Genomic DNA, 16,388 nt, shown 5'->3' with positions numbered 1-16,388 from the left:
AAGGGCAGGATGCACTTCCGTTTGCCAGTCAGCACCAAGGCTGGGCACGGCCTGACATCACCCTCAGTAAGCCTCAGTAAAACCAGTTCAACCTAAGGCCTGTACTTCTGGGTTTGGTGGGCAGTGTGTGGGCATCTCAAGCCAATTTTAAAAAGCCCATCACACACTAGGCATAGTGCACCAAAGGGATGGCTTCGAGGTCCTGCTGCGCTCCTCTGCTGGCCGACACTTTCAGGAGGCCCTGCCTGCCAATGTTGGAGGAGCTGCTTGACTTTGTCAGTGCTCCTTTGGCCTCTTACCATCCCTCCACCTTTTTTTGGATCCTAGTTTTGTCCCTAGAATTGCACGCTGAGAAGAGGTACTGGGGGCGGGAGGGGTAAGGGAGAAGAGATTGGAGAAGTGGGCAATATGGCCGGCGAGTGGGAGGAGGGGAGTGAGGCTGAAGTTGCCCAGGGGAAGGTACCACCTGCCTAGCACCCTTACATCCGCTCATTCTAGCCAGTGGCTTCTAGGAGGAGACAACTGTCTCTGCACTGAAGGAGATAGAGCCACACTTCCGGGGCACTGATGGGAAAAGGACATGTGGGGCAGTCCTGGGCAGAAGGGCTTGTCTTTTGCATGACAGGTCAGTATCAGATGTGAAGCAGGCCAAGAATCTAGTTAGCGCATTCTAGAAGCACACGAGAGCACAGGGAATGTGGGAAAGAGCCACAGCTGAGGGCTGGGGCCTGGAGGTACCACCTTACAACTCTTCCCAGGCCACTGTGACTCTGGGAGAGTATGACGTCGATGGTGATTGTGTTGTCAAGAGTCCAGTCCGGTCTGCGCACAGAAAAGGTCTTGATTCCTCTTCAAACTTTTGTTCTGTGGTGGGTCTTTTTTGACAGCTCTTTGTGGACTAGAGAGGACAGAAACAATTTTCCTAATTCCTGGGTCTTTCATTTTTGTCTCTTGTTTTGTTTTTTGTCTTGTTTAACAAAACTGGACACTGCGTGTCCTTCCTGTCTACTCATACACTCACAGATATAATAAGTTTAAATATTAAAGAGAAAACATGAAGATACTGGGAATAAATGTGCATTTAAAACCCCAGCTAAAATATCAACGTGATGATCTTGATAAAAATTACAATGGAAATAATCAGAACAATTAGTACAATAATATTATCTTTAGGAGCAGCAAGGAACATTCATTCCTGATCTGGAAGAAAACAAAGAAAATCTCAGGTGAAAGAATGAGACTTCCAACTTAAGTAGACAAAGAAATTTTCTTTAAAATGGAAGGCTACGTTGTCTTTTCCCAGAGGAGATCAGATCTAGGAAGGGCTGGGAGTCAGCTGTATGAGGGGACCGGGGTGCTACCCAGCAAGGCCGCTGCGGTCTCACGTGTAGCCGAGACCTCTGTCGCTGGTCAGGAGGACATGGGACGGGGCTCGGCTGCCATCCGGCTGCTGTCAAGTCAGGACAGGTGGGTCTTCCAGGCTGGCATGGCTCTGAGAGGGCTCTGGCTCATGTGTCCTCCGACGACTTTTCTCCCCCACTGTCTCCGGACTGGTCTTAGGGAGATGGCCCTTCCCTATGTCCCGGGAAAGGAGTATCCATCAATCGATCAGTTGGTGGGTCCCTGAGGAGAGTGTCTTGCCCTGGGGCGAAGCTCTCGCAGGCTCACTGGCCAGGGACTGGGGGCTGCCTGAGTGTGTGCCTCCCGCGGGTCATGGTGTCTTGCCTTCCAGCCTCAGGCCGGCACTAAGCTGGCTCCAGTTCGGGGACCTATTTCTTTGTAAGATGAGCAGAATTCATGGTTGGGGAGGAGGAATTTCCAGAGTTATTTCACAGCTAACAGCTATTTCACAGCTAACAGCTAAGGTAATGGCCTGGCTTTGTTACTGAATTAAGGTGATCACGATAAAACCATTGTTCACAGTAGATGGTGGCGGGAAACTGCAGGGGGCAGGGAGCAGGAGGACAAACTGCCCCAACTGGGAGCCATCTCTTTGCACCTTGGAGACTTGGCTTTGGGATCAGTTAGGACTCAGCATCAAGAATCAAACAATTAGGGCCACCCTTCTAAGCCCCATCTAAGATGAGAGTCTCCCAACATTCATGTACTCAGAGTAATTTTGCTATGAATGGAGATATCCCACCCCCCACCCCCCCAGCAGTGTTCAAAGCCTGAGAAAACTTCCAGAATGTATCAATGGTACAAAGAGGGCAAAGGGCAAATTTCTTTGGAAACTTAAACGCCTGTGGGAGTGTTCCAAAGTGCAGTGTAAGACCCACTCGTCACCCTCATAAACGTCCCTCTGACCTTCTGCCCACCAGACCCCTCTAAGACCAAAAACGAAGTCGAGTCTTGGGCAGGCCCGGTAACGTGAGGAAATATGCAGCAGCAAACAAAGGTTGATGGTTGTCTACGAGGGAAGGATCCAGCAGAACTGGGAGAGCAATACGCAGTCGGCGCAATGAGAGAGACGGACAGGGGTGTGCAAGAGTGTGGGGTGGGTGTGAGGGCCTGGAGTGGGGTCCACCTCGCAGACCGCAGGAAGGCTGTGCCAAGCCTGGAGGTGGCAGGTGGCCTCCTCTCCCATGGGCTTCTGTATCAGGAAGGAGGCAGCCACCTGGCAAGGGCAACATTCCGACAACACGGATGGGACCTCTGCCCCCACAAAGGGTAAGAGCCGGCCCCCCAAGCAAAACTGGAGGCAGAGAGGGGGGAGGTGCAGGGTGGGGAGTCTCTCGTGCTCTTGGTCTCCAAAGTCAAGTCAAGGTTGGTCCACTCGCCCACATCTTTCTTAAGCTCCCGGGGCACCTGCCCACCCTGCCCCCTGCTCCTGCCAACTCCCTGATACCCCTCTGCTAGCAGACAGCTCAAAAAAGACAACAGGTATCAAAATTAACTTAAATTAAATTAAAATAAAAAGAAAAGAAAACAAGGAAAGACCAGAGTAAAATGCTGCAACAGCACGAGAGAAGAGCTGAGATGACGGGACTCGCCTCAGTGCGCGTCTAGGAGTACCGCGGAATCACCCTCACACCGCGTCTGTGGGTCGGTAAGGCACTAGGAGGGACCGGTGTCAAACCCAGGATGCGAGAGCCGTGATGGCGGCGCCAAGGGACACACGGGGAGGGCGGCATCCGCGCTCACACCTGCACACACTCGCCCACGCTCGCATACCTGGACCACCACACTGCTTACATGCCTATGTTCTATCACTTTTTTTTTTTTTTTTGTGCAATTACGTTGAGGAATAGTCTATTGGTATCACTGGAGTTGAACACAAAGTAGAAAACGGGGGTGCTGACTGCTACATTCTACCAGGGTGTCGGCGACGACCGCTAGTCCTATGCTACGTGACTAGGGATTGGTTCAAAGAGAAAATAAACCTTCAGGAAAGGAAAAAAAAGAAAACCCCTAAAGTTTGCAACACACAATATTAATGACACTGGAGGAGTAACATTGTTTAGGGATTTATCCAGAGTGCTCCGGAAGAGAAAACGCGCCCTCTTTGCGGTGGGGAGGCGTCCTTCAGCCTGGCCACCCCTACCCCAATCGTCCTGACACATGAACCACAACTGGGCTTGGCCAACCCCACGCCACCACTCCCCCCAATATCAGCCTCCTCAGGCCACGGCCTGACCTTCTAGAGGGCTGCTGACCCTTCAGAGTTCTGGAAAAATCCCTAATTCTTATGTTCCATCATTAAAAATCTATTGGATTTCCGTATCAGGTGTCCCCGACAGCAAATTCTTAAATGTCACTTGCCGCCATATGAAAATAATCTTTGAGAAGTTCATAGATAAAGTTCTTTCAAAAACTGGGGCCCCCCCACTTCCAGAATCTTCCATTGCTCTCTTCTCCTTTCCAGCTTGGTGCAGAATGGGTTCGTGAGCTGTGTTCTTTGTTACTGATGCTTTCTTTTTTTTTCTTTTTCTTTTTTTAAAATAAAAAGCATAGAATTCCCCCTCCTCAATCCCTTCTTTTTTAAAATGTTCTCTTCTCTGCTCTAAGTCCCCCCACCTCCTAGTTCAAGTTTCATTTGTATCCTTCCCTGACCCCTGCCCCCCCTGCCCTGTTGCATTGTTTGTGTGCCGCATCTTCAGTATAAAAAGCCCAGCTCCCACCTTGCCCCTCCGCCCTCCTCCCCTCTGGCCATCCTCCCTCCCCTCCCCTCCCCTTCCAGTGTTTATATGTAAGGGTACTGGTTGACCTTGGCGGGGCTCAGTGGGTATCCAGTGTAGACGGTGGAGGCTGGAGAGGCGCTGATGTAGGTCTGGTGGGCAAACTGGGCTGGATACTGACTCGGGTGGATGGTGGGCGAGGGCAGGACCCGGGGGCCCATGCTCACGGGGACCTGGTGGACGATGCTGGCCGGGTAGGCAGTGTGCTGCACGGTGTGGCGTGCTGAGCCTTGGGAGGCCACCAGGTGGGCCACGGTGCCGGTGGAGCCCAAGGCCGCGGGTGCCGTGTAGGTGTAGAGGTGGGGCTGGGTGGGGAGGTGGGCTGCTGCGGCTGCGGCGGCCAGGTGGGGGTGCACAGTGCCATGGCTGGGGCTGTTGTGCGGGAAGGAGTACGGGGCCTGAGCCATCGTGGGAGTGATGTAGGCCTGCTGCCGGCGGTGGCTCCCGGCGCGCTCTGCGGTGATGTGCTGCTGAGCCTGGAGAAGGAGAAGCACCAGGAGAGGGCTGCATTGGGGGCCAGACACGTGGGAGGAGAGAGAGGGGAGGAAGAGGACACGAAGGGGAGGAGGGAGAAGTGGGAGGGAGGATGGAGAGGAGGAAAAGAGAGAGAAGGGAAGAGGGGAGCGGGGAGGAAGAGGAAGAGGAGGGAGGGAGGAGGGAGAAGTAGAGAGGGAGGAGGGAGAGAGAGAGAAGTGAGAAGGGGTAAGAGAAGAGGGGGAAGAAGGGGAGGTGGAAGGTGGCAGGGGAGGACAGGGGAGTGGGGAGGAGGGGGAGGAGAGGAGGGGAGGAGGCCAGAAGCCACAGGAGTGAGGGAAGATGCCGCTCTTGTAGGCTGGGAAAGCAACATCAGCCTGGCCTGAGAAAGGAATGCTTTCCCGAGTCCCCCGAGTCCCCAAAGTCCCCGGCTGGATGACACACAGACCAAGCCAGCCTGAGGAGGTAACGGGAGACAGGATGTCTCCTAAGGGCCTCTATGGCCGGAAGTATCAGAGGAACCCCTCTTTGAGCCACAGCTGCTTTCTCCCTCACTGGGAAATCTTGTTCTCTGAAATCCCAGGCTCTTGGGAACTCTGCTGTGGGAAGAGCCTCTCTTCCAGAGACCCGGAGTCCTGATGACACAGACACGCGCCCTCAGTTTAGCAAGCGCACCCCTTTGGACGAGGGGTTTCGGAACACAAACTCCCCATTGACTTCACTTCCGTGGCTCCTGAGGAACAGGCCCCCGAGGCCACTCTGCGGGTCAGACGTGACGCAGACCCTGCAAGCACAGGCCGCTGTGCCGCGGAGACTCTGCTCACGTGTAATTCCCCCTCAACGCCACCCAATGTCTCCAAGTCCTCTCTGCCCTCGGCCTGGGGTTCCCCATGTGTGGCCTGGTCTCCCTCACGGCAATGGGCCCGTCAGCCCGCCGTTGTCAGCCTGCAGGTACTCCTCAGGTATTCTTGTCTGCTGGGGCCAGGACGCGGTGTGTTAGCCTCTGCCTGGCTGGGAGGGCGAGCTGGGGGCCATCCTGCTGTAAGGCTCTGACACCATGCCACTGAGTGCTCTGTGACACGAGACAGCTTACTATACCCGGGGCTGGCTCTCTGGGACCCAGGGAGACGTACTTCCCCCAGCGTAACCCATGGTGGCAAGAAGGCAGAGGTCCCTGGGGACCCATCCGGCCACCAGGGGAATGCGGCCCTCTGAGCCACGGCCATGGCCACCTGCTGGGCAGCTGAGGCGGGAGGGGACTGCGGTGATCCCAGACGACTTGCAGGCCTGCAGGCCAGGGCCGGGCGGCACTCACCTGGCTGAGATTGAGAGGCTGTTGCTGCTGGAAATGCGGGCCTGGCCGCGGCTGCCGGTAGGCGATGGCTCCGGATGAGCTCCCTGAAGAGTGACCGCTGGTGGAGGTCACGTTGCTGGAGGACTTGGACTTGTAGGACGAGTGCTGACTGGTGGTGACTGTGTGGGGAAGAGCCATGGGTCACAGACTGGTCACCGGCCCTCCACTGCCCAGAAGACCCTGCCCTCTAGGAAAGCACGGCTGCTCTGCCAGGAAGGAGCACGTTCCCGGGACCAGCCCTCAACATCAGCCTCATCTCCCCGAGACCCTGTGAAGAGTCTGCCGGGACGCTGGACTGGCCACTGGGCTTTGGAGGAAGTCCCAGCTTGGTGGAATTGGGATTCCCCGTCTGGGGACACCAAAGAGCACAAGGAGGGTCTAATGGAGGAGAGGAGGAGAGGTCTCTGTAGCTTTCGTGCCCCGTCCAGGGCTGTCTGCTGAGATCCGGAGACTCGGTGATCGGCAGGGTACAGGAAGTGGAGCCTCAGGAAAAGGGCCACACGTCCTGAGGAGAAAGCTGCCCATGGTGGCTAGGGGACAACAGGCGAGGCCGGGCCAGAGGATGCGAAGTATGAATGGGGCCCACGTCACAATGAGCAGGCCCTTGACGGAACTGGGTTGGAGCAACTCTATTACAAGTCCCAGGGTGAGGAGATCAAGTCAGAGAGGAGACAGCTGGGGCCGGCAAGAGAGAACACTGACCGACTGCCGAGGGAGAGAAATGTGAAGACTGAAGGTCTGGGAAACTGGGCACTTGGGGATGGTGGACTGGGGTACACAGTGAAGTCCACGGGGAGCCTCCCGGCCCCACAGGCAGCAGCCCCCCTCCAGGAAAGGGAGAGCTGCCTCACTGGGGAGGGAGCCGGGGGTCCTCACAGAGACCCCCAATCTGACCGTGCATTGGCACAGTCCTCCCATGCCAATGGGGGTCCTCCCATTCACCCACCATATCAGAACACCAGGGGAGGGGTGTGCCTGGGAATCTCTATTAGCAACAAGCACCGCAGGAGAGGAGCCTGGCCTGCCAGGCCCCGGAGTATGGAGGTGTGCAAAAGCCAAACCCAGTCAGACTCTCCAAGGCCCTCCGAGAGCTGGAGGGTGGAGGGGTTTGGGGAACCCTGCCAGGTAAGGGATGGAGAAGGAGTCCTTGCTGCTCTGTAGCAGGTCACAAACTGTGCCTGCCGACTGGGCCCCAGCTGGGGATGCTATCTCTCTGCTCCTACTTCAACTCTCTGGACATTCTGGGGTAATGAGCCTGAGCTCAAGGTATCCACAGCCTGAGACTGTAAGAGGTTAGGAGTTTTAGATGAAATGGTGAGACAGAGCCCAGCATGCACCTGCTACCACCACTGCGGGGACAGGGAATGGGGCCTGGGTCAGAGCACGAATAAGGACCCCCTGGCTCAGAGGGGGTCCTACGGGGGGCCCAGAGATGAAGAGAACCATTTTCTCCTGCTGAGATGAATAAAGTGCCAAGGGCAGCAGAGGGCAAGTGCTGAAGGTCAAGCCCGAGGTGTGGCTTGGAGCCATGAGGGACATGCTCTGGTCGAGCCCTGCCTGGCTGTTCTCAAAGATCCGCCACCTTGGGAACAGGCTTTGGCTCCCAAGGTAGCCCCTGGGGGTGCTGTCCACACTAGGTGAGTGGGAGGGTGCTGCAGAGTGTGGGTGGGCTGGGGAGCCGGGCTCTGGCAAGGTCCAGTGCCTGGCCTCAGTCGAGTTAGTTAACCTCTCTGTGCTTCCATTTTCGTATCTGGGAAGCTGGGAGAAGAATGGTAGCCTCACAGAGGGCTGTCTCGAGGTTCACATAAGGGACTGCAAATGGACCGCTTAGTACCTGTCACATTACGCTCTTAAAAGTGTTAGGTGTGTTAGCTACTGCTAATGTCTTGATTATTGAGCCCTGTCCCCCGGCTAATGCTGCTCAAGAACGGGTGTCCACTCCAAGCTGGGACAACCAAGTCCCGTCTCCTGGAAACGGACAGCTGGGAGGCTGGAGTCGCCGGGGCAGTGTGAAGCAGTGCTGCAGGAAGCAGGCGTTGGGCTGCCAGTGGCCCGGGTCCCCGGAATTCTGGCTCCGGCCCAGCCTGGGACAGGGCTGCTGAACTTTTCCCTCGGCCTTCTTAATTCCTTCCAGTAAATTGTGTGTCTTAAGGCAGTGTAGAGTTCATTCTGCTGCCTTTCAGAAGAAGCTGGACTAACCCAGAAGACCTGAGAAGGTGGCAGGAGAAATCCCAGGGCTCCTTCCTGAGCTGAGAGCCACGGGAGGGGAGAGTTCTGTGAGAAAAGGACCTGTGGCCTGCACAGCATTCTTCCCGACCCGGGCCCGGGGAACACCCAGGACTCCAGCTGGGGTGCGGGTCAGGGGCGGTGCTGCAACGTGGTCCCACCTTGGCCTCTCCGGGCCAACTGAGCACCAGGACCCTGAGGAAGGCTGCTTTCCTGATTTTTCTGAGCCCGGGATGATGCTGGAGCGAGTGGTGTAGTGTTGAGAAACCGCCCAGGCTGGGGACAAGCAGGCATCAGCATGAAGTTCCTTCCTGCCTCTTGCCTGTCACCAGAAAGACTGTGCAGCATGTCCTCCCGGGGGAAAATGAATCTCTGTGGCAGAAAATTATACCTCGGGCTTCCCCAGAGACAGCAGTGCCTGGCTGCTTGGAACCAGTAGCCGTACCGCGAAGAATGACCTTCCCCCCGCTTTTCTCTTTTAGGTCAGAAACAGCCCTCAGAGACTCCCAGCCATTCTTGGGGAAAGGCTGTGGGGTAAGCGCTCAGAACGGCCCCCTGCCCACGTAGAAATGGTTAATGGAACTTGAAAGGCATGAAATATGGCTCCGGAAAGCTGTCCTCTCCTGCCTTTGTGGTTTCCAGACCCAAGGCTGCTGTTGTGCCGGCAAAACCGGCCCTTGGTCTCTGCGCTGCTCTTCGCTCGAGGTCGGACTAGGTGGTCTTACAGTTTCAGTAACTGTCCTCACAAGGGTGTCACCTTCCATGGAAGGGAACCAGCACCACAGGCGGACACAATTCCAAGGCGGATTTCTAACCCGTGGATTCTGGTTCCTCTCTCATGCTGATTTAAAAGGCTAAGAAAAATTAGCAGCAACCACATTAAAAAAAAAAATTAATTCTAGGGCACCTGGGTGGCTCAGTGGGTTAAAGCCTCTGCCTCCGGCTCAGGTCATGGTCCTAGGGTCCTGGGATTGAGCCCTGCATTGGGCTCTCTGCTCAGCAGGGAGCCTGTTTCCTCCTCTCTCTCTGCCTGTCTCTCTGCCTACTTGTGATCTCTAATAAATAAATAAAATCTTAAAAAAAAATTAATTCCTCAGTGACCTCAAGAAAGTCTATCTTAAACCAATTTCTATAGAAAATTAACCATATTTTAAAGGGAATGTGGCTGTCACAGCGTTCCCTCGAGGTGTCTTGGAGGGGCACTCTTGATGTAACAAAGCCCATGGTCTCATGCTGTAGGTCTCAATCCCTGATCTAAAATCCTTGGAGTCACACATTTTTGAAATTCGGAATTTCAGATTTTAGAAAGGTTCAGTATGTTAGGTTACCCGCAGCACGGCCTTGGGCACCAAACTGTAATCAAAGCCAAGAACATTTCTGCTCCAAAACCCAGGGATATTTTACGAAGCGGCACAGAGGACTATGACAAAGAGACTGTGAACAGCCCCTTGCTAATTCAGGTCAGGCTTCACCACCACTGAGTTTGCTGTAAACTTAAAAATTTGGATTTTGGAAGTTTTTTTTTTTTTTAACTTAAAAAAAATAACATATTTGAGAAAGCGAGCGAGTGTGTGCACATGTGCACACAAGTGAGCGGAGGGGAGGGGCAGAGGGAAAAGCAGATTCCCCACTGAGCTGGGAACCCCATGGGATCACGACCTGAGCTCAAGGCAGATGCTTAACTGACTGAACCACCCAGGTGCCCCAGTTTTTGGAGTTTTTAAGACTGCAGGACTAGCTCCTCTTCCTGCTCAATAAAAGGGCCAGACTTCTTTAAGGGTTTCAGCAACACAGTCTTAAGACCTTTACTATTAATTAAGCAGGAGAGCCCTTCACCCCAAGCTACGTGCATTGCAAGCTGCAATTTTTAAAATTTTTTTTTAAGATTTTATTTTTTTTTTAAACTCATCTCTACACCCAACGTGGGGCTCAAACCCATAACCCTGAGATCAAGAGTCACACGCTTTCCTCAGTCAGGCGGCAACTCGCAGGTTGCAACCGAAGCCAGCGTGTGTAGGGCTTCCTAAGGACTGGAAAGTATGTGGCAGTAGAGATTAAAAGGGCCAGTTTCCAGATTCTGAGTTTGCAAATGTTATCTTTTCCTGAACGGATTCACCAGCCTTAGCATCCGCTGGTTTTCCTTTCCCACCTTCTCTCTCATATCCATGTGCCTCCCCTTGCTTCTCACTCTGGAAAGCAGACACGGTGCCCTGCCTCCAGGGGTGAGAAAGCTGACCGACTCCTGAGGGACAGACAGTCCCTTGCTAGCAAAGCCAGGCCATCTTGGGTAAGAAACACCGAAGGCTGCCCAGCCTTCTCTTGTTCAGGCTACAGACACTTTGGAAACTCCCTACTCCACTGCACGAAACAAAATTCAGAGATGAGGAGGCTGTTATAGGGAAGCCACTTTTGATGGAGGTGAACTAGCTTGGCTGCCTGGCTGAGGACAAGGAGTGGCTGCTCATGAGGGGACAAGGCAGTGTCCCCATGGACTGGATGAGTTGAATCTGTAGTTCCAAGGCTCTGACACACATATCCGAAGTACTTCAACAGTGACACGACATACAACATGACAGAAATGACATCCTTTGCCAATATTTAAACTTAAAAATATGCAATAGATATAGTTTCAAGCAATTACTTAAGAGATACATGAGTAGAAGAACTGCGAGGGCCTCTGCTCTAAGGAGTCCTGTCTCCTCGGTGAACAACTCTGTTTGCCTTACAGGTTCCTTTGGTTCTAGAGAATGTTTTTTCCTGCCAAGGTTTCTACTAAACCCCTTGCCTGTGTAGAGAAAGGCAGCTCTGGAAAGAGATGTCCTTGTGTCCCACACTATGTGGGCTGGCCTATGGCACTGGGCTAGAAAAGTCCCTAGAGACCCCACCCTGAAGGTCACTCTCAGTGACAGAATCTGGTGGGCTTACATGTGGCGACCACCCCAAGAAGGTTCCAAGGCCTCCTGCAGCACATGACCTAGATGGGGGTCCTTCCTGACGAACGGCTCCCTGCATCTGAACAAAATCTTTGACAGTTTGTGGCAGAAAAGCAGATGGCTTCTGGTTTACTCCCTAAATTCTTCCACTGGTGAGCATGAACAAGGGAGTCGCTGAAGGGAGACTAGCAAATCGGGGGGAGCTGCTAAGTGTATTGGAAGGTTATGCTCTCAGCCTTCATTCTAGAGTCTAGTTTTCAGGCCTTCATGAGATGCACTGGTAAGGAGACAAGCACACTCGCTATGACCTCTCGTCCCAACAGTGAGCTCTGAGGGGACGCCAAGGGGAGCCTACATCACCCTCACCCGCCAAGACTCAGAGAAGGTTCTTTCCACACAGGAAGCTGCTCTACTAGGTCAGGAACTCTCTAAGCCAGCTGTCATCCCAGACGAGCAAGGTGGGAGCTGGGTGGCTTTTATTTCCTATCTTTATCAGGCTCATCAGCCGGGGAGCCACTGTAAAGGCAGTGAGGTAGTCTTTACAGAAACAAAAAAGTTGAAACAGCTGCTTCTACATGGTGGTAAGCGGAATCCTACCCTGGCTACCTGAGCGAAATCCTTGGGTTAGGAGCTACAGTGGCCCAGGGCTTAGGAGCTTTCACACAACACGACACTCGTTGCAGGACCCAAGGAAACCTGTGCGCGGAGCGGCAGAGGGGTGTCCCGGCCCCCGATTACCTGGCACCAGGCTATCACACTCCACCAACACTTCGCTGGCCTGGGTTTTCAGGGGTGGCACGATGATCGTGCGGGGGTTCCCAGTGCAGTGGTTCTCCAGGCCCCCCTTGGTGTCAAAGGTGTTGGTGTGGTGCCCAGCGCGGTGCTGCACAGAGTAGGGGCTGGTGTTGCTGGAGGAGTCGGAGTAGGGAGAGTCGTGGACCGTGACACAGCTGATGACGTTTTTTCTCTGCTTGGAGACAGTGCTGAAAACGGAAAGGGAGAAATCAGAACCGTGAGGCGGCTGTGAAGTGAGATACCAAGCAGCATTCCAGAACTGGCTGTGTGAGAGGCCCCTCTTGGTGTTCTGAGACAGGAGAGGCGAGTAGAGAGGGGAGAGGGGAGTTGGAGAGGGGGCAGGAATGTGACGTCTGTTTCTCCAGACCCTCATGAGGAGACGAGGCACACAAGTGTCACCCGTCCAACCAGCAGTAGGAGGAGGAGGGGACTCGTGAAGACAGGAGAAAGGGGCTAGAGCTGGACCCACAGGTGCTTCTGGAACCTGGGAGAAGCTTCCAGGTGGCCCTGGACTCTCCCCCTGCAGCAGGGCTTGGCAGAACTGCAGGGGAGGCACCTGTGTGGCAGTACCCTCTGAGCCACCGGAAGGGGACAGCTCCACAAGCAGAAAAAGCCCAGCAAGACCCTGCAGCCTGAGGCCCTGGGCTGGGAGGGGAGCACCGTCAGCTTAGGCTCAGGCCTGGGAGATCTGGTGAACGCAGGCAGGAGGGAGCAAAACATCCAGGAGGACGCAGGATGCAGAGAGAGGGGTGGAAGAGTGAGGGTCTGAGAGGCTGACTGTACACAGCCCGCGTCAGACACGCTGGGTGAAAGAAATCGGGAGCTGGACGGGACACCCTCAGCCACACCTGTGCTGTGTCTTACATGCAATGACTTTGTGGCACGGCCACTCAGATGTCTGAGAGTCTCTTCCTTGCAGGAGGCCTGGCCTCCCTGTCACTTCCCCCCCAGTCAGGGACAAGGACCAGGGAGGGGACAGCATTGTGTCTAGGGGAGGTCAGAAGGGCTCCCACGGGGAGAGAGTTGCTCAGGATCTCTGGTTTTTCTCTTGTATCTGAAACTTTGTTCTATGCTGATAGGGAGGAACGAGCTCGGATGGCTTGTGGCCAGCACATTTTCTCTCCCAAGATATTTATGTTGGTGCGGCTCTTTTGGGAACCAATTCTGTCTGCCTCCAGGACACGCTGGTGGGATGATGGATATGGAATTTGTTGCTTATTGTGAAGGTTTTAAAAATGGATTTACATCTATTTTTGTATATTGATTATCTATTTTTAAGAAATATCGACTGCCTACGTCAGATGGTCAGTTTCCAACTAATTCACTAAGAGAAGAAGCTGCTATTTATGGAGCGCCTAATGGAACGACCACGCCCCCTCCCCCAGGTGTCTTGCCCAAGGTCACACGGCCAGTCACAGGCCAGACTCTTTCCAAGACAGATCCCTGCCATCCTAAGGGCAGCAGAGATGTGGGCAAGCTCGAGAGCCCTGGGCAGCTGAAGAGGGACCTACAAAAAGCTGGGAGGTGAGCCCACAGAAGGTCTGAACCACCCACTGCTCCTCGAAGCCTGGCACGACTGACATTTGGGCTGAAGATGGCCACATATTTTGTCCTTCTTGGTTCAGGGTAGAAGGGTCCCTCCCTAACTGTGTCCGTGGCTCACAACATGGGCCCTGCGGCCAGCACCTTCAGTACCTGCTGGCTGTGTGGCCATGGGGAGTTAGCTACTCAACTCTGAGTGACTGTCTCCTTCTCGGTCAAACGTGGGTAACAACGGTACGTACATATACAGGCTGACCTTGAGAACTGAGAACATACACGGAAATGCTTTGGATAGTGGATGGCATGGGGTAAGCACATAAAAGTCAGCTGTTATTATGACCATTCTGGGTTGTGTTAACCTCATTTAACGCATGAAAACAGGTTTGCAAAAACAGATCCTGGCAAAGTGGATTCTGTCGAGGCACGGATTTGAGGGAGAAGTTTTCAGTCTATGAATAAACCAGAAGATCGGTATGAAGGAAACGGAATCTCATTAGTTAGCTATCTTGGAGATCTGTGGTAGGTGCGATGGGGAATTCCTGCTCAAAGAGCTACAATACGTGCCTCTGCCCTTGAGATGATTAAAACTGCAGTGGGGGACTGTATAAAAACATGACAAGTTAAAGAGCAAAAGCTTTAAAATAATCGGTTAAAGAGAATAATGGATGTCACAAAGGCTTCTGTGATGAGCTGTCAAACGAGTTGTGCTGATGACAATTGTTAGGAGCTCAAAGGCAGACGAGGAATGGATTGACTGCATAGATTTACAGCTCTTCACATAAACTTTAATAAAATAGATACACTTTAATTAATGAAGACCTATGCTTCCTACTTTTAACAGCTGAAATGCAAAAAGCCCATATGCTTGTTCCTCAAAAAGCTGAACACGGAATTACCCTAGGACCCAGCAATGTCACTCCTAGGTACCTGCGCAAAGGAACAGAGAGTGGGGACTCGGACAGACACTCGTACGCCGGTGTTCACAGCAGCATCACACGCAAGAGCCCAGAGGCGGAATTAATGCGGGGCCCCCCTTCCGCCATCACAAAATGGTCCCAGGACCGGGGAATAGGCCCCGGAGTCCAGGACTCTGTACAGCCCCCAGTTCCAGAGCGGATGAGAGGAGATGTGCCGCCCTGTCCTCCACGCTCAGCTTCTGCCACAGCCAGGTCTGTGTCATGAAGACACATACTGTGTCACACAGTATGCCGCTGTGTCATACACACTGATGCGGAGGTCATCTCGCCACACAGATTCGTGTTCTGCTGCAGGTGCGCGGACCCCACGTGAAGAACAGAAGCTGGTTTCCAAATGTGTCCTGGGAGCTGGTGTTCGAGTCCTGGTTCCACTGTTCATTCACCGATGTGACCCGGACAATGGCCTGGATATTAGTGTGACCCAGGACATCCCTCCACTTCCAACCTGCTTTGAAATCTGTCAGGGAAAGTGGCATGAAAGGATCCACTGGGCAGGTCCCACCAAGACTTATTAGTGAGCTTCTGGTCTCCGAAGGATGGCTTGCCGACAAGCGTCTCTCAACGGCTGACAGCTCAGTGTGAATGAGCGGTGAGAGTTTAGGGCCGTCTCCTGATGGAAACCCTGATGGGCCTTTCCCTCAGAGGCTGAGGATCCTGCATGTCCGGGTCGTGCTATCTACAAGGAGCGTGGGATTAAACCTCCAGAAACAGTTCATGGGTCCCGCCCTTTGTTTTCAGAGCTCACTATGCCTAAGGAGCAAAGAGCCAACAACACAGTCCAGGGCTAATTTACATATCTTTTTGGGTTTGCCTGTGACAAGCGGAAAAGGTGAATTGATTTGATAGCTCTGTTTTTAATCTCTCCTACTGTTAAAAATCTCTGCACTCTGCCCAAATACACTACGCAGACTTGAGAACAAATGGGAAGCTGTTAAATGAGTCACTTTAAAAATGAGCCCACATTTGACATCACCACTACGGATTCTTCTGGCTCAGAGGTATTGATTCCACAGGGGTTCATTCCACTACAGTATCTAATTATTATTGATAGTTTATCAATCTCGTTATGAATTGGGTAATGCAACGGAGAGAGAGAGGAGTAGAATGAGAAACATTTCCTTCAATGTCCTCGGCAGAACACCACTTCTGAGTAAAGAACAAAGCTCCCAGAGTTCACAAATTGCTTTGTGTTGTCATGGCAACAGCTGATTTTCATCACTTTAAAATGATGGGAAGAAATAAAGAGCTTGGAAGTACAGAAATCAGCCCCGATGGAGGAACCCCTGCTGGAGGAATGGACACAAGCCTGGGACTCCTGCCCTGTCAGGCCCTTTCTGGAATGGGTTTCTGATTTCTATTTGCCAGTCTCGGTCAGCCCCATCCTTCAAGACCGGGGTCAAAACTCATCTCCACCGATAAACTTTGTGTGACTTCCTCCGCTGCTCTGCTTCCACAGTCAGTGCTGTAGGGGAGAAACAACACTCTTCTCTAATTACAACACTGATTAATGACCACAGACAACATTTATTTGATGTACAACTGCTGGTCAAAGTGCTTCGCAGACACTGTCCCCCTGAGGCTCACTGCAAAACTGCACAGTGAAGACCATTACGCTACCAACTAGAATACCTAACAGGAGATCTATCCCCTTAACAAAATCTTAAGTGCACAGGTACAGCGCTGCTGACTTTGGGTGTAGGTGTTGCCTAACTCACGCCGCTGGCCAGGGAAATCCCACTGCTCAATTCTACGAACTTGACTATTTTAGAAACCTTGTGTTAAGAGCTTTTTGCATATTGCAGAATTTTCCTCTTTTTAAGGCTGATTAGCATTCCACTGTGCGCACGTGCTGCATTTTCTTGACCCAGTCTTCTGTCCGCTCATCTGAGGGACACGTAGGATGTTTCCA

At 53.1% G+C, this 16,388-nt stretch overlaps 1 protein-coding gene across 8 annotated transcripts in view; it reads right to left on the bottom strand.

The window, feature by feature from the left end:
* Positions 1 to 3,213: 3,213 nt before the first annotated feature.
* Positions 3,214 to 16,388, bottom strand: part of HIPK2 (homeodomain interacting protein kinase 2) — a 171,376-nt gene continuing 158,201 nt past the window's right edge. For 4 of the 8 annotated variants that reach the window (XM_032867811.1, XM_032867821.1, XM_032867829.1 and 1 more), the window contains exons 13-15: positions 11,904 to 12,148; positions 5,968 to 6,125; positions 3,214 to 4,682 (exon numbers count right to left, since the gene is read on the bottom strand). In XM_032867811.1, the coding sequence (XP_032723702.1) occupies positions 4,026 to 4,682; positions 5,968 to 6,125; positions 11,904 to 12,148 (1,060 nt within the window). In that variant the 3' untranslated portion in view covers positions 3,214 to 4,025. The remainder of the gene's footprint in view (positions 4,683 to 5,967; positions 6,126 to 11,903; positions 12,149 to 16,388) is intronic. The other 4 variants (XM_032867844.1, XM_032867862.1, XM_032867853.1 and 1 more) reach the window with 1 other exon arrangement.

The sequence above is a fragment of the Lontra canadensis genome, unplaced genomic scaffold (assembly GCF_010015895.1).
Source record: "Lontra canadensis isolate GAN:19392208 unplaced genomic scaffold, GSC_riverotter_1.0 scaffold2, whole genome shotgun sequence".
Lineage (NCBI taxonomy): Eukaryota > Metazoa > Chordata > Mammalia > Carnivora > Mustelidae > Lontra > Lontra canadensis.
The sequence above is the reverse complement of the archived record's forward strand: the minus strand, read 5'-3'. Positions and strand labels throughout refer to the sequence as shown.